The sequence below is a fragment of the Macrotis lagotis genome, chromosome 4 (genome assembly GCF_037893015.1).
Source record: "Macrotis lagotis isolate mMagLag1 chromosome 4, bilby.v1.9.chrom.fasta, whole genome shotgun sequence".
NCBI lineage: Eukaryota > Metazoa > Chordata > Mammalia > Peramelemorphia > Peramelidae > Macrotis > Macrotis lagotis.
The window spans coordinates 191,153,285-191,173,613 of record NC_133661.1 but is presented as its reverse complement, the minus strand read 5'-3'; the positions used below and the strand labels follow the sequence as shown (position 1 = coordinate 191,173,613).

Sequence of the window (20,329 nt, the reverse complement as noted above, 5' to 3'; positions counted from 1 at the left end):
CATGACATTCCTTGGTGTTTTCATTATAGGATCTCTTTCAGGAGGGGTTTGATGTATTCTTTCAATAACTATTTTTCCCTCTGGTTCCATGATATCAGGGCAATTTTCCATCACTAAATCCTGTAATATTAAGTCCAAGGTTTTTTTTTTCTCTTCAATATTTTCATGAAGACCTATAATTCTCAGATTATCCCTTCTTGATCTATTCTTGATGAGGTACTCTGATGAGTACTTTACATTTTCTTCTCTTTTTTTGTTCTTTTGGTTTTGTTTAACAGAATCTTGTCTCATAAAGTCATTAGTTTACACAGATTCCATTCTTTTTTTAAGAGAAGAATTTTCTTCATTAACCATTTGCATCTCCTTTTCTAATTGTCAGTTCTATTTTCGAAGTTTTCCATTTGCCCAATTGAGGATTTGAGAGAATTATTTTCTTTTTGCATTTGTCCAATTGTATTTTCCAAAGTTTTGTTTTCTTGTTGCAAAATGTTAATTTTCTCTTGCAACATGTTAATTTTCTCTTGAGTTTCTTTTCCCAATTTTTCCAATTTATTTTTAAACTCTTTCTTTGATTTCTTCAAGGAAGTCTTTCTGGGCTGGAGACCAATTCGTATTCTCCTCAGAGAATACCCTCCTCAGAGGGTTAGAATCTATTTCTTCTAAGTATTTCTCCATAGACACCCCCCCCTTTTCAATGGCCAATCTTCATTTTCCTAGGATCTTGTACTGGGGGAGGGACTGGCTCTCAGGCTTTGCTTTTGAAAACCCTATAGGCTTTGTTCCCTTGGCTTAGTAATTTCAAGGGTCGGTCAGTAGGGGGAGCTGGTTGCTTTCTTTGGAGTATTTGAGGCCCTCAGCAGCAGGATCTGAGTTGACCTTGAACAATAGGCTGGGCCCTGGGGGAGGGAGTTTATCTCCCTTTCAGCTGAGTGAACTCTGTTGCCACATCTGAGCCTGGGGGGGGGGGGGGGATTTGCATTTGTAAGAATGCTCTGCAAAAAGTATGGAGCTCAGGTCCCATGCCCAGCTGGCTATTTTCCAGGAGTGCTCTGAAACTCTGTGTTGGAACTCACCCTTCTGTCACCAGAGCTCCGCCCCCCCAATAATTCCATGGTTGAAGTTGGTCCTCAGACCCACCACTCACCAAAGCCTCTGCAGCTAAGGCCTATACTCTGACTTCCCCCCCCCACTGTCCCTATGCTGACCCTCTGGTCTCCACTCCCAGTTCACCCACCATCCCTTGACCTTGTTGGTACTTGTTCCTCTACTAACTTCTTTTTCTGGGTTCTGTTGATCAAATTTCTGTTAAGAGGTTTCTTTCATGTTATATTTGAGGAGGAACCAGGAGCCTGTCTTCTCTCTGCCATCTTGACACAAAGAGCATCAATGATACTTTGAGTATCATTTGCCCCATTGTTTTAGAATCTCTAGTTTCCCCTTGTTTACTAAACTTTGAGCACTTATCTATAGATACTTGAGGCTATGAGCTTAAATTAACTACTGACTTTATTCTCGAATTTTAGCTTCTATGAGTTTATAGATATCCAATTACTATTATTCTTTGTGGATATTCTGTATATATCTAAATTGAGGGATATACATAGCTTTCTTCCCACTCTCCAATCATTTTTACTCTAAAGTCCTTTTTTTTAGGCTATCTAGGAGACACAGTTGATAGAGCACTGACCTTGGAGTCAAGAGGACAGGAGTTTGAATCCAGCCTCAAACACTTGATACTAACTAGTTGTATGACCTTGAGAATGCAACTTAACCCTGATTGCCTCACATCCAGGGACGTCTCCAGTTGTCCTGATTCAAATCTGGCCACTGGATTCAGATGGTTCTGGAGGAGAAAGTGAGGCTGGTGACTAACTACAGCATCCCCTTCACTTAAATCCAATTCATGTGCTTGTTACTTCCCTGACATCATTGTCTCCTTCAAGAATGAAAGACAAATATCAAAGTCCTTTTTATTAAATTTGGAAAATATATTCTTGCCAAACTTCACAAGATCACATTTCTTTTCCAAAATGTTCTAACTCTGTATTGTACACCATAATCTAAGAATTCAAATCCTTTTTTTACATGTCAGCTTCGTAGTCATTTATTCACTTCCCAAATGAATTTTTTTCTTCTGCATCCTTTGACTCTTGAATTCAGAGTCAATAAATATTTACTAAATTCCTACTCTGTGTCCAAAGTGCTAAGCCCTCAGGACCCAAAGTGCATGATCTCTCACCCATTCTATGACTCTATTATAACATTCTTAGGACAAATGAACAGTTTTTTCTTTCTTAGAGCATTTATTGCTTTCCTCTTTACAAAGTCTCAGAACTGATTTTTTTTAGGTTTTCGCAAGGCAATGGGATTAAAGTGGCTTGGCCAAGGCTGCACAGCTAGGTAATTATTAAGTGTCTGAGGCCGGATTTGAACTCAGGTACTCCTGATTCCAGGGCCGGTGCTCTATCCACTATGCCACCTAGCCACCCCCAGAACTGTTTTTTTTTTAATTCTAATTGTTCAGGTTCCATTTTCCTTCTCTTTCTCTTCTATTTAGCACTCTTCCATTTTCCTACAACCTAGCTGATCAAATCTTCCCTCTTTTACCACCTCAAAACCCATTTTTCCCATGGAAACATTTGTTCTGTTTTCTTTAGGAACCCTTCATCCTCTCTAATAACCTACAGATTTCAGTTTGATGACCCAGGTTAGAGTATGGAGGAGCATTCTTCTGTCTTATCCTCTAGGAGGGATATCAGTCTCCACTTGGGACACATCACATATTTGATGCAAATAATTGTACAATTTCCCCTACTCTCCATTTGATGCAAATTGTTGTGCAAGTTCCTCCTCTCTCCGTAACAGTTGAGATTGTTTCTAATTTTGCATTAGCTTTTAGTTCTAGTTCAACCTGTCAGTCAATAGAAACAGACTCAGTATGCCTTCATTTATTCATGGAAATAGATCAGGAATGTGTCAGGAAAGATGAGAGAAAAAAAAAATTCTTGTCTCTTTAAACACTGAAATGGTATGACCTCCCAAATTAGTTTTCTGCAGATCAGAGAAGAAAATCATTTTATTACTCTTTTTTTCTCTTGGGAATCTAGTATCATTTGTTTCTCTTTACAAATCCAATGACAAGAGTAAACATGGTTGGTCACCTCTTGGAATATGCATTGGTTTTCAGTCTGATGATCCAGCTGTAAAGTGGCAACTTAACCTATACAAGGATGTTCTAAAGAATGAGGAACCCTTTAATCCAGAAAAGACAGTGGAGCGAGTACAAAGGATCTCAGCAGCTGTTTTCCACTTAGAGCAGGTAAGGAATATCTCTAAATCTATATAGTCAAGGAATCATATATACACTGGGGGGAAGGGAAACTCTCCTTCATCTCTATTATTTCCACTCTTGTGCCATGAAAAAAGACACAGAGAAATAAAATTCACTTATTGCCCAAAATAATCAGAAGATTTAGTAATGAAATGGAATGATCATCAATTAAAACCTACTACTGGGGCGGCTAGGTGGTGTAGTGGATAAAACACCTGCCCTGGAGTCAGGAGTACCTGGGTTCAAATTGGGTCTCAGACACTTAATAATTACCTAGCTGTGTGGCCTTAGGCAAGCCACTTAACCCCATTTGCCTTGCAAAAACCTAAAAAAAAAAAACCTACTATTTTATATATGACAAAACTGAGATCTAGACAGATTAACTGATGAAATAGTAAGTAGCAGAGCCAGGATTTGAACCTAACTTGCCTTAGAATTTAGTGCTCCTTCTATTCTTCTAAATGCTTTATTCCCACTGAGATGTCCAAAATTATTCTGGTAGTTCAGGAGAGAGGTGATGAGGACTTGAGCTACAGTGATATTAGTAGAAAAAAAGGGGGTAGATGTCAGAGATATTTTGGAGATGATATTGACAGGCTCAGGCAACTAATTGTATATGAGGTTAATGGGGCAAAACAGAGAAGACTTAAGGTTGACTTTGAAATTATGAACTTGAATGATTAGGATAATATTTCTGTGTGGAGGTAGAACAGATTTAGGAGGGAAGATAATAATTTCCATTTTAAATATATTGAGTTTGAGCTGTCTATAGTACTTCCAGGAAGATATATTCAGTTCAGAAGAGCAAGGTTAGAGCTAAAACAATTTAGGAGTCATCTGTGTAGAGATAAATGTTTGAACCTAAGAATGCAAATGAAATCAAGAAGAAAGAGAGTAAAGAGAGCTTCACATAGAGCCCTCAGCATAATCTATCATAAGAGGACAGAAGACAGATAATGATATAACATCAGATACCAGGAATGAATAATCTAGCAAGCAAGAAAATAATCAGAAAAGTTTAGAATTATTCACAAACGCTAAAGAATGAGAAATTGTCCAGTTGGAAAGGGGTATCAGAAGTCTAAAAAGATGAAAAAGGAGCGGAATAAGAAAAGGCTAAATTAAATTTAACTTTTGAAATTATTGGCAATCTTAGAGAAAGCAGAAATAGTTAAGTGTTAGAAGCTGGAATAGAGGAAATAAGTGAGTGTTAATGAAGAGGAAACAGAAAGTGTGGGCTACTTTTTTATGAAAGTTTGACAATGAATAGGAGGAGAAATATAGGATGACTTGAGAGAATGACAAAGTCAAATGAAGGTGGGGGGGGTGTTGGGGTTTTTAAATGTTTTATTTATTTGTTTTTCCAACTATATGGAATGGTAGTTTTGCCTATCTTTTTTTTTTGCAAAGTTTTGAGTTTAAACAGTTTTTCTCCCTCTCTTCCCTCTCCCCCTGACAGAAAGTAATCTGATATGAGCTCTATATTTATAGCCATGCTAAACATAGATCGAGAGTGAACACGTTGAGAGAAGAATCAGATCCAAACAGGAGAAAAAATACTTTAGAAAGGAAAAAAACTACATATTACATAAAACAACTTTTAAAAATTGAAAATATAAGCTTTGGTTCATTTAAACTTCATGTCTCCTTCTCTAGTTAGGGATGGTATTTTCCATCACAAGTCTTTTAAAATTGTCTTTGATTATTTTACTGTTGAAATGAACACATTAAGTCCATCATGGTTGATCATCTCCCCATATTGTTGTTAGTGTGTATGATGTTCATCTGGTTCTTCTCCTTTCACTCAGTATCAATTTATATAGATCTTTCCAGGCTTTTTTGAAATCCTGTCCCTTATGATTTCTTATAGAACCAAGTGTCCTATCACATTTATAATATATATATATGTATATACATATATATATATATATTTATATGTATGTATGTATGTAGGTAGGTAGGTAGGTATGACAATTTGTTTAGCCATTCCCTAATTGATGGGCATCCCCTCAATTTCCAATTCTTTGCCACTACAGGTAGGTGGAGCAGTAGATAGAGCACCAGCCCTGGAGCCAGGAGTACCTGAGTTCAAATACGACCTCAGACACTTAACAATTGCCTAGCTGCGTGACCTTGGGCAAGTCACCTAACCCCATTGCCTTAAAAAATTAAAAATATATTAATATTAAATTTAAGACAACCCAAAAAAATTCTTTTAAAAAAAAGAAGAGGCTGCTAAGAATAACAAATGCAGGGTTTTTTTTTTTAAAGAAAAACACGAATAGATCTGAGAATACTTCTAGATAGCAAGGAAGGAAACAGTAGAAAAGAAAACACTGAAGATGAATGAGAAAGAATGACTGGTTGGGAGTTAGTATGGAACTATACAAAAAAATCAAAGGAAGGAGAAATTATTTTTAACTAGGGGAGAAATAAATAAAAATTTTGTAAAGGAGGGAGAATTTAGTCTGAACTTTGAAGAATGGGGTAAAATTTCAAAAGTTTGAATATAAGTCTCTGAATATTTTGTGACCATAATTGATAAACTAAAATTCATAAAAGTTTTAAAGTCTCAATTTTAAATTTGTTTCTTTTTAAAGAGATCTTAACATATCTAGTCCAGTTATTAACTTTATAGACCAAGATCCTGCAACCCATAGACCATGATCTACCTAGGATCACATAGCTAGTAGTAGCAAATCATAAACATGTGCAGCATTCTATTCATTATACTCTCTAGTTGACATGAACCCACTATAGATAATTTCTCCTTAGGTGGAGCAACCACTTAGATCCAAGAAGGCTGTCTGGCACAAACTCTTATCCAAGCAACGTAAAAGGGCAGTAGTAGCCTGCTTTAGGATGGCTCCCTTGTATAATCTCCCCAGGTATGTACCTTGATTTTTTATTTTTGTTTTTTCTGCCACATGAGTGAATAATAAGAATTCGAGTCCTCTTCCACATCTTAATTTTTTTCCTTCTTATGGAAAGAGCTAACTAATACTAAGAGTACATGCCCTATCAAACGATTGTGGTCTACCCACATAAAGATATATTTTACTAGATTCATACAATCAAAAATACATAAAAATTATAATACTCCTTAATCTTCCTCTATCTCATTTGGTTCTTTCTGTGAAATCCCTCCTGTAAAGACCAGATAGAACTCTCTCTGCCTAAGTGCAAGTCTTGGGGAGAATATTGGGGGTTTGGGGGGCAGAGGAGCATTTTCCAGCATAATGGAAATGCTGCTTCTAAAGTGTGTAAGTTACAATATTTCCTTCAAAGGAGAAACGTTTTAGTACAATGCATGTAATTTTTAGTTTGGCCCAACACATGCAGCTTATTTTTAACATCTTATATCTAAAGATATCTTGAGGGGCCAGTGAGAGAGAAAAGTGTTTTTCCTAAATATTTCATTTCCCCCACCCTCAACCCAGAAATGACCAAAAAAAAAAAGACAAGAGTGCAGTTTTCTGGAATGTCTTTAGCTGGCTTTTGTCCCTAAAGGAAGTAATGTGGAACTGAACTGACCCTTTCTCATTTTATTGTTGAAGTTAATTTGCCAGGAAGCTAAGCACTCCATCTTCAGATGAATTCTATAATGAAGACCTAGATTCTGACTAAAATGAAACAGTGGATGAAATATTGACTTTACCAGATTTCTTATCTGGGGAAGTGCTAGTAATAATAACCAATTAATTATATTTTAGACTACAAAGAATAATTTCTTTGTTTAGAGTTTTGCTTTTATCATACTATTATTCTTAAAAGAATTCTCAGCTTTTATTTTTCTTCAGTACAATGTAATACTGGTCACAGATTCTTCTGTAGAGAATGAACTGCTTGACAAGTTGAGATTTTCCTTTGACTTAGTGGATTTTTGGACTGAACAGCACCCAAGAATTATGGCCTCTGCGAAGTATTTTTATTTTTCTAGAACTTCCAAGAAAATCAGCTTGGATCTCTGGAGATGAATGAAACTGTAAAACCAAACAGCATTCCTGACTAAGATTGGACACAGGACAACCAATGTGTATATTAAGGACACTGAGACTCTGGTAGAAAAAAAAAAGTATTTATAGTCAAACATGAAAAGCCTAAGTGATGGAACTTCTTAGAAATGATAATATGTCAGAAGAAAATAATTTACCTTTATATGTGAGATCCATCGGTCTTACTAATGACTTCTTGGAGATCCCCATTTGGCCTTGATCACAAGCTTTCTCATGGCATCAAAAAATGATCTTTAAAATAAATTCAAAGGCTGAATCAGCCCAACAAAATTCACACAATCTCTCTAAAGCTATTAATTTCTTTCAATTCATTTTTGTTGGTATAGTACTCACATTTTGGTAATATTAATCTCATATACCTTTAAAATTTTATTATGATGCCAATGATTGAATTGTATGTCAGATGGATGCCTCTTAATTTTCTTTCACCCCCTAGTTATTTATCCGTACATATAGGGTTGGGATATTTGTAAGATGGATATCTATCCTGATAGCAAAGAATCATCCAATTAGTTAGGATTGGGAAAAATACCCTGTTACTAATTTTTCTCAATGTTGAGCTTTTGGGCATCTTCAAAAGCAAAAGACTTGAAGAGATGAAATTTGTTGTTTGGAAATTATTTCTCTGATTTTAGTTCTCAAGTGAAAACCTTATATCCTTTTCCCCAGACACAAAATTAATAATTTCTTCCTGAGCACCTTCCAACGGGTTTGGCTGGAAAATGTTTATGAAAAAACTCAGTATGACAGGCTTATACTCATGTTAACGGTAATGTAACCTGTGGAGAGATCTGCCCAGTTTTGTGCACACTCTTCCTTTCCCGATCATGATTTCATGTTATCATGAAATACAAATTTGTACAATTTATGGAAAAATTCTGATTGGTCAGTCTGGAAAATAAGGTGCTGAGAGACTGGACCAACTAGAAAATACAAATTAAATCTTGTTGTTGTGTTTCCCCATTCTACTCTTTCTTCTCCTTTGTTCCCCAATTCACTTCCATCAACCTTTTCATATATTGCTATTTAATAGTTCTTATTCTCTCAAGGAATGTCAGAAGGAGCAACTATTAGGATGTTCTTATTCTAGATGACTTGTGATTAGCTGTCAGAAAGGAACTTAATTTTTTTCATGCAGAGTAATGAATGGATCAGTGTAAATCTTTTTGTAATTGCAATTCATGAAGCATTCAAAAATAGGCTAATAATTATGAAATTCAAAAACCTTGTCTAAATTTTGTTTTGGGGAGGGAAACTAAGGTACAAAAAGGCCCATCTGAAAATATTATATCCAGTAGTTATCATCTGTGAGTATCTAAGAGGGAAAAAACACGAAACAGCCTTTCTGATCCTTCTCCTTGTCAGCCATGTGCCATAAGAATAATTTAAAATGGGTTGCTAAGATAACCAGGCTCAACTTGAATCCATTTGTCATATTGGATGAATGTCTCAAGATATGCCCAAGTGGCAGCTACCCATTATTAGGTTACAGCACTGAGGTATCATGCTGGGCACTGAAAGAGATGAGGAATAAGGGTAAAATAGTTGCAATAAATCAAGAGATTAGAGAAAGAGAATTGAGAACTTAGAGGAAACTTGGCTCTACTAGATTAGTGTATATTTACTGTTTCTCCTTCTGACCAATCAGAAGATCAGAATTGTACAAAACACAGCCTGCTTACTAACCATTAACCAGCAAAGCTATAATATAGTGTTCCATTTACCCCTCTTGATCTTACTTTCACCCCTTCGCTCAGGCACCGCTCTATTAACCTCTTCCTCCATGGTTATCAGAGATTTTGGATAGAAACAGAGGAGTATTCCTTTGAAGAAAAACTAGTACAGGATTTGGCTGTAAGTATTGACTAAACTAGGAGCAGATATCAATGTGAGTGAATATAATTTTCATATCTGTATGTGTGTGCATTATAGAACTTGAATAATATTTCTCAAGTGCACAGATGGTATATTAATTATGTAACAGGAACATAATAACCCTGTTATCAGTGTATCATGGGAATTTCATACTAAATCAAGAAATTTTGAACACCTTTGACAATAAGATATCAGCCTCTTCCCAAATAACCCTCAATCTTCTGTTATAAATGTTTCTCTAGCTTGCCTTCCCAGAATATTAAATCTATTCTCATTTTCATGACTGAGCTTTTGGAGGGAATGTTTGAGGTGTCCCCTTCATAAAAGACTTCTCTGATGCCATTTATGACCATCGTGAAGCAAAATAAACCTCTTTGTCAGACCCTGAGAATCTTAATACTGTTTCAGAAAAAAACAACTCTCCTTTTATTATGTTGATATGTCTATATCATCATCCTTTCTCTCTGTCCCCTCACTCACATTCCTTCTTGTATATAAATGTGTGTATGTTAGTGAGGAGGGAGGAGAAGACAATATTTTGTATGTCTTTCTTTTGGAATTCTTTTTCCAATTCTACCCCTATACTCCATCTTTTTCTATTTTTCACTTTCTTATTCAGTCTTTTTCACCATTCTTTTTTCTTCCTCTGTCTTCATTTTTCACCATTTTCTCTTCTCCTTTTCTACTTCCTCCTCTCTGAAAAAGGTAATTGTTTAACTTTTCCACATTCTTTCTTTAGTGTGAAATTGGAAATTAAAAAAAATTGCTCCCCTTCCCTTTTTTCTGAATCATTCATGATAGCACATGGACAATAATAAATCCTCAATAAAATGCTGATTAATTGATTGTTGCCCCTTCTGCTGGTGCTTTCAACTGATTTCTTCTGGGGCCTAATACAGAATCACTTTCTGTTAGGTAACAGCACCTGTATTCTCTTTCAAAAAGAAAATAGAAGCCTGGTTTGAGTTTGAGGATAAACTACCAGGTTTACAATTCCAAAGTAGCATGCCAGGAGAACATCAGGTGTCTGAAAGAAAAGAGTTAGAAAATATGAATTTTTGGGGCTGAACCAAGATCAGTATTTTGCATCCAAATGGCTCATTTGGTTTATCACTTCCCCACCTAATCCCTAGCCTAGCTCTCCAAGGGAATTATCCTCTGACATTGGCCAATGGGGTTCTGTCCCTCAGCTGAATTCCAATGGGGCCCATCTTGGAGTCTGGTGCCAAAACCTGCAAGGGGTTTCTGCTAAATAGGGTCTGTAGCATTTTACCTTTGTTGAGCTTTCTTTTCTCTTCTCTGCTTTTCTTTATAATTAATTTCTTTTTAACCTGAAAATTAAAACATTTCTGTTGAGGGCTTTAAAATATTTCCCAAATCTTGCATCCCAAGAGATTCCAGTTTGAAAGAAATAAATGTTATAACAGGTTTTTTTATGCTTTCTGTATAATTTGCTTTGTGTCTTGTGCTTCTGTGTCTTTCCAAATGCATGTGTAATGGGGAGGGGAGGGAACTATGGCCTTGTGCTAACATATTTCCCTAAATCCTGACTGTGTTAATTAGAAACCTCCAAAGGTAGAGGAGGAGGAAGAAGAAGAAGCTGAAAAGCAGCCAGACCCACTCCATCAGATCATTCTTCATTTTAGTCGTTATGCTCTCACAGAGAAAAGGTCAGTACTATCCCATTCTTTCCATATCTTTTCTCCCAGCTCCATAACTTTCAACTTCTCTCTGGATCTGGAACAGTAGTCACTTGAGCCAGAACATCCCAAGTTTTACTTTCTGCAAACAGTGGTGGGTATAAAGGAAGCATTCTGCTCAAAGCATCCCTTTCCTGCTGTCCTTTCATATTGAAGAAAAGGTCTTAGAGGCCTCTCCATGTTGATAAGGGTCTTCCTGAGCAGGAACAAATTGATTTTGAAAATCACATCAAATCTGTCAGTTATTATCACTATATCATCTCCAGGCCATCCCTGATCTCATATCTCAACAAGATACTTTCTATAATTCCTAAAGGCATTTCTTAGTGATTTGGTAATACATATGAGACAATCATTCCATAGGGATGACTGGACAATAGACCAGCAATAATCTAATACTGAAATATCCAAGGCATTAGTCTTATCTAATGATTTTTTTCCTCTTTTCTAGTCATCTGGAAGATGATCCTCTTTATACTGCCTATTCAGGCATGATGGCCAAGGTAGGTTATCAATTTTCTTATTTTTAAACCCTTAATCCCTCATATTTTCTTTTGGAATTTTTTAGTATACTTGAATTTTTTTCCCAAAGAATTTCAGAATTAAAGTGAACTTCAGTAGTCATCTGTTTCAGGATTTCCATCTGCAGCCTTTTTAGTCAAATGGTCATTCAATCACCATTTGAAGATCCTGAGAGAAGTGGTATTTACTCTTTCCTTGGGATGCCTATTCTACTTTCTGGATAACTCAAAATTTTAATGAAGCTTTTTCCTGACATCAATAAAAAATTTGTCTCTTGCAGTTCCCACCCCATTGCTCCCAGTTAGCACTATGGATCCAACAAAAGCAGACAAAATTTGTCTTCCTTATGCAAATTCTTTTTTAATTTTATTTTTTCAAGTTAAAGGTAATTTTCAACATTCATCCCTTCTCAAGATTATGAGTGCCACATTTTTCTACCACCCTCTCTTTTCCCCCCCTTCCCCATGGCAACAGACAATCTGGCAAAAATTGTATATGTACAATTGTGTTTAACATATTTCCATATTAGTCATGTTGTGAAAGAGAAATTAGAACTAAAGGGAAAAATGAGACAGAAAGAAAACTCATAAAAGAAACTTTTTAAAAAAGTGGATGAAATATGCTTTGCTCTTCAATAAGACTCCATAGTAGTTTTTTAAATTTGTTATCTGGTTATGGATGTCATTTTCCATAACAGGTGTCTTAGGGTTGTCTTTGGTCATTGAGCTGTTTAAAGGAGCTGCATCCATCATAGTTGATCATCTCAGAATAATGTTATTAATATGTACAGTGTTCTCTTGTTCTGCTCACTTCACCCAAAATCAATTCATGCAAATCTTTCCAGGCTTTTCTAAAGTCTTACCATTCATGATTTCTTACAGAACAATAGTACTCTATAACATTTATATACCATAACTTGTTCAGCCATTCCCCAATTGATGGACATTCTCTCAATTTCCAAGTTTTTTTCCCACTACAGAAAGAGCTGCTATAATATTTTTTGCATATTTTGATCTTTTTCTCTTTTTTATAATTTCTTTGGAATGTACTGCTAGATCAAAGGGTATGCACAGTTTTATTGCCCTTTTGACATACTTCCAAATTGCTCTTCAGAATGGTTGGATTAGTTCACAACTCCATTGACAATACCTCTTGCAAGTTCTTGAATAGAGATCTATCTAATACTCTCTCTAAAGCTATACCCTTCTGCCAGATCTTCTTTAGGATATCCCCAGCTTCTCTTATTGATGCAACCATAATATTGTTTCATATCCCTTCATTGTCATAGTCACCATGGCTTGAAATATTCCATCTATCAATATCCTTCCTCAAATGTACACAGTATTCCAGAAAGAGGTAACCAAAGCAGATTACAGTGGCTCAATAACTTTCTTCATTCTGGACATTTCTTGATAAACACCCCCCCCAAAAAAGGGGAATTCCTAAATAGAGAATACAATATATGAAACTGTGAATCTCTTTTTCATGCCACTTGCTTTTATAAAATTGTAAGATGGGTGAGGGGTGGAGCCAAGATGGCAGCATGAGAACAGCCTTTCCTAGGAACTCTCTCAAAAATATTCCAAAAACCTTAAAATTATGGCCCTAACTAAAATTTCAAGAAACAGAACCCACAGAAAGATACAGTGAGACAATTCTGCAGCCCAAGGTAGCCTGGAAAATCATGGGAAAACTCTGTTCCACGGGATTATTGTACTGGAGCAAGGGAGCTCCAGTCTTCCCTGAACAACACTCTGGGCACCTAGATACCTGAGTCACAGGGAGAGCCAGCTCCCAGCAGTAGAAGCAGTCTCCTGACCTGGTAACCCAGGGAACAAGCACAACTTCAAAGATCAGCAGGGGAAACCTCTGCCAGAGTGAGTGGGAGCCAGTGTGAGCCATGTCCACCAACAGAGCTGGAGACCTCAGCACAGCCCAGATCTCAGGAAACAAAAACAGGTGCACAAAGCTGCCCAGCAGTGAGCTACCTGGCAGCTGCAACCAGAGTACTCAGCCCATGGAAGGTAAGGGGGTGGGGGGGAGACTTTCAAGGTGCTTTGTCCATATTCAGACCCTGGTCACAGTCTGGGAGCCCACCATTGCCATCCACAGAACAGAACACAGGAAGGAGAGCAGACAGAGTCTCATGTACTGAGAACCTTGTGGGGGTCTCAAAAGCTCTGGAAGTACCCAAACCAGACACAGGCTGGGGAAATGAGTAAACAGAAAAAAAGGAATCTGACCATAGACAATTACTTTGGTCCCATGGAGGACCAAAACACACATTCAGAAGATGAGAAAGTTCCAGCTTCTGCATCTAAATCCTCCAAGAAATATAGAAGTTGGGCTCAGGCTATGACAGAGCTCAAAAAAAGATTTTGAAAATCAAGTAAGGGAGGTAGAAGAAAAAAATGGGAAAAGAAATGAGAGAGATGCAGGGAAAATATGAAAATCAAGTCAACAGCTTAGTCAAGGAGGTCCAAAAAAAATGTTGAAGAAAATAATATACTAAAAACTAGTTTAGGCCAAATGGGAAAAAACAATTCAAAAAGTTAATGAGGAGAAAAATACCTTACAAAGCAGAATTGGCCAGATGGAAAAGGAAATAAGAAAGCTCTCTGAAGAAAACAAATCCTTTAAATGTAGGAGGATGGAGATAAAGGAAGCTGACAGCTTTGCAAGGAATCAAGACACAATGAAACTATTAAAAGAATGAAAAACTAGAAGAAAAAGTGAAATATCTTGTTGACAAAAACAACAGATCTAGGAAAACGGATTCAAGAGAGACAATTTAAAAATTATTGGGTTACCTGAAAGTCATGATCAGGAAAAGAGCCTCGACTTCATTTTGAAAGAATTTCTACAGGAAAATTGCCCTGATGTCCTAGAAAAGAAGAGTAAAATAGAAATTGAGAGAATCCACTGATCTCCTCATGAAAGATATCCAAAAATAATAATAATAATAATAATAATAATAATAATAATAATAATAATAATAACATCCTTGAATATTATAGCCAAGTTCCAGAACTCCCAAATCAAAGGAAGCTCCTAGGAGCAGCCAGAATAAAACAATTCAAATATCATAGAGCTGCAGTCAGGATCACACAGGACTTAGCAGCATCCACATTAAGGGCTTGTAGGACTTGGAATATAATATTCTGGAAGGTAAAAGAGTTTGGAATGCAACCGAGAATCAACTACCCAGCAAAACTGAATATCCTATTCCAAGGGAGAAGATAGACTTTCAGTGAAACAGGGGAATTTCAGATGTTCCTGTTGAAATGACCAGAGCTGAACAGAAAGTTTGATCTGCAAATACAGGACTGGAGTGGAGGAGAAGGGTAAATTATGAGGGACTTGATAATGATGAATTGTGTGTATTCCTAAATTGGAAGATGATACTCATAATACTCATATGAACATTCTCATTTATTAAAGCAGTATCATCATTACTATTATTATTATTATTATTATTATTATTATTATTATAGCAGTTAAAATGAGCATATGTAGAAAAGGCACAGGAGAGAGCCGAATTTGAAGGTATAATATATTTTTAAAATAGAGTCAATGGTTGAAAATAAAATGTACTGGAAGAAAGGAAAGGAGAAGTAGAATAGACTAAGATATTTCATGTAAAAGAGTTAAGAAAAACTTCTGCAATGGTATGGAAGCGGGGGAAGGTGAGGGGAATTGAAGGAGGCTTCATTCTCATCAGAAATTGTTCGGAAAGGACACAACAAATATACTTAATAGGACATAGAAATCTAGAAGAAAAAGGAGAGAAAGGGGACAGAGGGAGGGGAGGGGGAGATAGGGGATAGAGAAGGTCATGGGAGGGGATCATGGGAGAGGATAGTCAGACATAACACATTTTCTTTTTTACTTTTTGTAAGGTGGTGGGATTGGATGACCTGTCCAGGACCAAGGGGCTGGGTGATTGCTGGGTCTCCGGGGTGGGATGTGGGCTTAGGGCCCCCAGGGCTGGTACTCTGTCCACTGAACCACTGGGCTGCCCCACAGCACATTTTTTGAAGAGGGACAGAGTAAAAGGAGAGAGAAAGTATAATAATTGGTAGTGGGGAGGAATGGATGGAGGGAATTACAATCAGCAACATCAACTGTGGAAGTAACTTCTCTGATGGACTTATGATAAAGAATGTGATCCACCTGAGACAGAGCTGATGTTATCAGAACACAGACTGAAGCACATTTTTTTCCTCTTTCACTTTTTCTCATGAGATTATTTTATTGGGGGAGGGAGGATTATGTTTACTCTTACAACAAGATTATTATAGTAATGTATCAATAAATAAAGTAAATATTTTAAAAATATTTTAAATAAAATTGTAAGATAGGGGCAGTTAGGTGGTACAGCAAATAGAGCTTTGATCCAAATGTGACCTTAATAATTTCCTATCTGTGCTTAGGCAAGTCACTTAACCTTATTGCCTTGTTTTGTCCTTTTTTTTGTGCATTTAAAAAAATCAGTAACTTTTTTCCTTTTCATCTTTAATCGCTATTACTACTTCTTTTAATCCCTTTTATTGTCTCCATCAGGATCTGAAAGATTGTTTTACTTGCAGTTTTTCCCTCTCAAGGATTAATCGATTATTTTTCCTCTGCCATCTCCCCTTCTCTATACTTTTTTTCTCTGTTGAGTTTAATATATTTTAAACAATCTTTTATTTTTTCCACAATTGCATTTTTTTTTTAGTTTTTGCAAGGCAATGGGGTTAAGTGGCTTGCCCAAGGCCACACGGCTAGGTAATTATTAAGTGTCTGAGGCCGGATTTGAACTCAGGTACTCCTGACTCCAAGGCCAGTGCTCTATCCACTGCGCCATCTAGCCGCCCCCCACAATTGCATTTTAAAACAATTTTAAGCATTTTTTAAGGTTTGAGTTCCAAATTCTATCCATTCTTCCATCTTCCCTCATCTGAGATGTGCAATCATTAAAAAATTTCCATGTTAGTAATTTTTTTACAAGACAAAAAAGATAGAAAAAGGGAAGGAGGGAGGAAGGAAGGAAGGAAGGAAGGAAGGAAGGAAGGAAGGAAGGAAGGAAGGAAGGAAGGAAGGAAGGAAGGAAGGAAGGAAGGAAGGAAAGATGCTTCAATCTATATTCAGACAGTGTTAGTTTTTTTATCCTCTGGAGACAGCATTTTTCATTGAGTACTTTGGAATTGTCTTAAATCATTGTATTGCTGAGAATAGCTAAATCATCCATAGCTCTTCATTATAGGGTATATACAACATTTTCCTGATTCTGCTCTTCACATTGCCTCAATTAATGTGTTTCCAGTTTTTTCTTAATTACCTTAATTATCCTTTCATTTCTTATAGCACAATAATATTTTAGAGTTTTGGATGCTTTTATATCAAATTCTTGTATGTGTGTATATATATCTATATGTTTAACTCTGTTTTGTCTATCAAGAGAGGGGTTCAACTATTGTTCTATTAGAAACCAGGAGGGATGGGAATTCAGGGAAGCCTGGAAGGATTTTCATGAACTGATGCTGAGCTAGATGAGCAGAACCAGAAGAACATTGTACACCCTGACAGCAACATGGGGGTGATGATCAACCTTAGTGGACTTGCTCATTCCATCAGTGCAACAATCAGGGATAATTTTAGGGTATCTGTGATGCAAAATACAGTCTGTATCCAGAATGATTTCTCTCTCATCCCATTCAACTTAGATCAGTGTATACCCTGGAAACAATGTAAAGATGAACAGATTGCCTTTGTGGGGTGTGGGGGGAGGGAAGCAAGATTAGGGGAAAATTTGTAAAACTTACCTGATTTTTTTGAACTCGAGTATAGAAATTTACATTTATTCCTATTAAATCTCACTTTATTAGATTTAGCCCATATTTCTAGCCAGTCAAGACCTTTCAGGAATCTATATGTGCCATGATAGCTATCCCTCTCAGCTTTGTTTACCCTCAGTTTTAATAAGTATGCTATCAATACCTTAATCCAAGTCACACATGTTTAAGACAAGAGGAGCAAAGAAAGATCTTTGTTGTATTCTCTCTCCAGGTAGGTATCTCTTTTCAGGGGTGTCAAACAATATAAGGACTGGGATTCTATTCCCAAATTTTAGAGTGGTTCCATAAGTTAGAGTTTTTGGTCCTGTTTGTTCCTATAATAACAAGGATGACCATCTTAATCAGGCATTTCTACTAAGGGACTTATTCTAAGAATTGCAAGATTCTACTTAAAACAGCTTTGGAGTTTTGCTATAACAGAGTGCTGATGTTCAATTAGTTTTAGTTCTAAAAACTACTCAATTAAATTACCAGAGTATAGGCAAATAGTGCTTAGTAGTCAAGATTCAGAGTCCATAAGACTAAAATTCCCATATTAATATGTGGGAAAGTTTTTAATAATTATTAGAAACAAAGGAAAGATCATTGAATTATTATAAAAGACATCAAATAGCTGGAGTTTTCATAATGGTGAAGGAAAAATAATCATAAGACTCTAAGATTTCTAAGTGAACCACTAACAATTTCTTCATAATCAGAAAGGTCTTCTGGTTTGGGTAGGAAAAGGCATGCAGAGCAATTATAATTAGAGTATAGGTGCAATTATTCCTTTACCAAGCTATACCAAAATGGGAGAGTTCCTCATCTTTCATACTGTCATACTGCAGAATCTATCACTTCTAAGTGCCCCCAGTGCTGCTGCCAAAGTCTAAACTAATATCCAAGAGATGGAATGACTTCTTATTTCCTATCATTTATGTCACCTAGACTTTGTAGCAGGAGTTCTTAACCTAAGATCCATGGATTTTTTAAAAAATATATACTTGTATAATTATGTTTAAATATTATTAGTTTCCTTTGTAGTGCCATGTATTTTATTTTATGCTATTAATAACATTACTTCCAGAAGTAGTCCATAGGTTTTTACCAGAGTTTGAAGGGGGGGTCTGTGACACAAAACAAGCAAAGAACTAACTCTTCTTTTTAGGGATGGAAGGAGAAAAAAAGGTTCCTTGAAAGTTATTAGACAATTACTCACAACTGATTCTCTATTTTCATTACTCTGACCACTGCTACTCATTTCTGAACCACTTCATATACCTGCATACATAAGATTTTCTTCCATTCAAAAGTTTTCTTCCTTCAAAATGCCTAGAGATCATGAAATTCCTATGAATCATCTTGTCCCTGTTCCAAGACAACAGAACAGAGAATTATAGTGTATTCTCCCGATTGCCTTTAAATTTATTTTCTCTCCTCTCCCCCCCACCCAATCTCTATTCAATGCAATCTAGAGTTGTCAGAGTGGTGAAGAAGAGGAGGAAGAAGAAAAGGAAAAGACATTTGAAGTGAGTCTTCTTCAGAATTTGAACCCTGGGAACCCTTTTCCAAGCCAGCACCAGGAACCCAGGAAAGTGACTACTCTAAAGGCTGCCTGGATTAAAGAGAGGGATGGGAACCCAGCATTTATTACCCATTCTACCAAGTGTCCCATCCCCCAGAGTTCTGGAGACATTCCACAACAGATAGGGATAGAAAACTGTAAAAACTAATTGTGCTTTGGAATAGTCTATACAGGTCAACAGAGTTGTTTTTGTTGTTTTAATGGGGCATTTTCTCTGTCTTCCAAAGCTCTCTGCTCTCTATTCCTGTCTCTTTCTGTCTCTAGGTCTGATTCTGTCTCTCTGAGTCTTTGTCTCTGTCTTTCTCTCTTTGCCTCTTTCACATACACACATGCACACGCACACACACACACACACACACACACACACAGAAATGATACAAATTATGACTGAATTGAAAATATCCATTTTTATTTTTTCTCTTTCACCTATTATTTATTATTATTCATAGAACAATAAAAAAATCATTGAATTTGGAGTCAGAAAACTGTATTCAAATTCTATCTCTACAATTCATATGGTCTATGGGACCATAAGCAACCCACCTTATCACCCTAGTTCTCAATTTTTTTTCATAAGGAAAGAGTTGGACATGATGACCTCTGTAGTGCCTTCCAACTCTAAATAGGTACTCCTTTGAGCTCTGAAAATTAGTTATCTATGTATGTTAAATGGTAGCTCTTTTACTAACCAAAATATTCTCAAGGAATTCTAGATGAAAAGTAATTTCTCTGGATATATAGGCAATTAGAGTGGTTCTTTTATATCATATTTCTCTAAAGTAAATCCAATCTATTCTGTCAAACATGAAGAAATGTTAGAAAATTAGACCTAATTATCCTTTTGAAGTGGGAGGAAACTCTTCTACCCATAGGTTCACAAATGGAATTTGGTCTTTAACCTATGAATGCAGTAAAGATGAATAGCTTTGAAATAAGGAAAAGAGATCAGGAAATTAATTCCAAAGAATTTTTTTCATTGTGATTAGCATATATGTCTTTCTCACCTTCTGTGAATTTATATTTATTCTCATTCCCTCCCTCTACATATACATATATATATATATATATATATATATACACACAGACACATATATGCACACACACACACACACATATGCATGCATCCACCCCCCCTTAATTTTCTAGTCAGTAAGATTTTTCCTGTATTATTTCTTATTCAGGAAAAAGAAATGGAGAAGCAGAAAACTCTTTATCAGCAAGCTCGTTTGCATGACCGTGGTGCTGCAGAGATGGTCCTCCAGATGATTAGTGCTAGTAAAGGTAATGTGTGAAGAGTCAGCATTTTGCAAAACCTAGGCACAATTATCTAAATACTATATGTGAAATTTCAGACTAGAAACTGTCTAAAGTTTGGTGCTGATTGTATAAATGACAAATACTCATACTCATTTTGAGGCACATCAGGCAGTTTTCCTGATTGCTAATCAGTTGCTTGAATCGAGATATGATGATTCTATCTT

The 20,329-nt window shown here is 36.3% G+C and overlaps 1 protein-coding gene across 12 annotated transcripts in view; it reads left to right on the top strand.

The window, feature by feature from the left end:
- RYR3 (ryanodine receptor 3) overlaps positions 1–20,329 on the top strand; it is an 833,777-nt gene that overhangs the window by 733,060 nt on the left and 80,388 nt on the right. For 9 of the 12 annotated variants that reach the window (XM_074235020.1, XM_074235023.1, XM_074235025.1 and 6 more), the window contains 7 exons: positions 3,188–3,319; positions 6,107–6,219; positions 8,017–8,116; positions 10,786–10,892; positions 11,374–11,425; positions 18,739–18,792; positions 20,030–20,129. In XM_074235020.1, the coding sequence (XP_074091121.1) occupies positions 3,188–3,319; positions 6,107–6,219; positions 8,017–8,116; positions 10,786–10,892; positions 11,374–11,425; positions 18,739–18,792; positions 20,030–20,129 (658 nt within the window). Of the gene's footprint in view, positions 1–3,187; positions 3,320–6,106; positions 6,220–8,016; positions 8,117–9,104; positions 9,202–10,785; positions 10,893–11,373; positions 11,426–18,738; positions 18,793–20,029; positions 20,130–20,329 lie in introns of all 12 variants that reach the window. The other 3 variants (XM_074235022.1, XM_074235021.1, XM_074235016.1) reach the window with 1 other exon arrangement.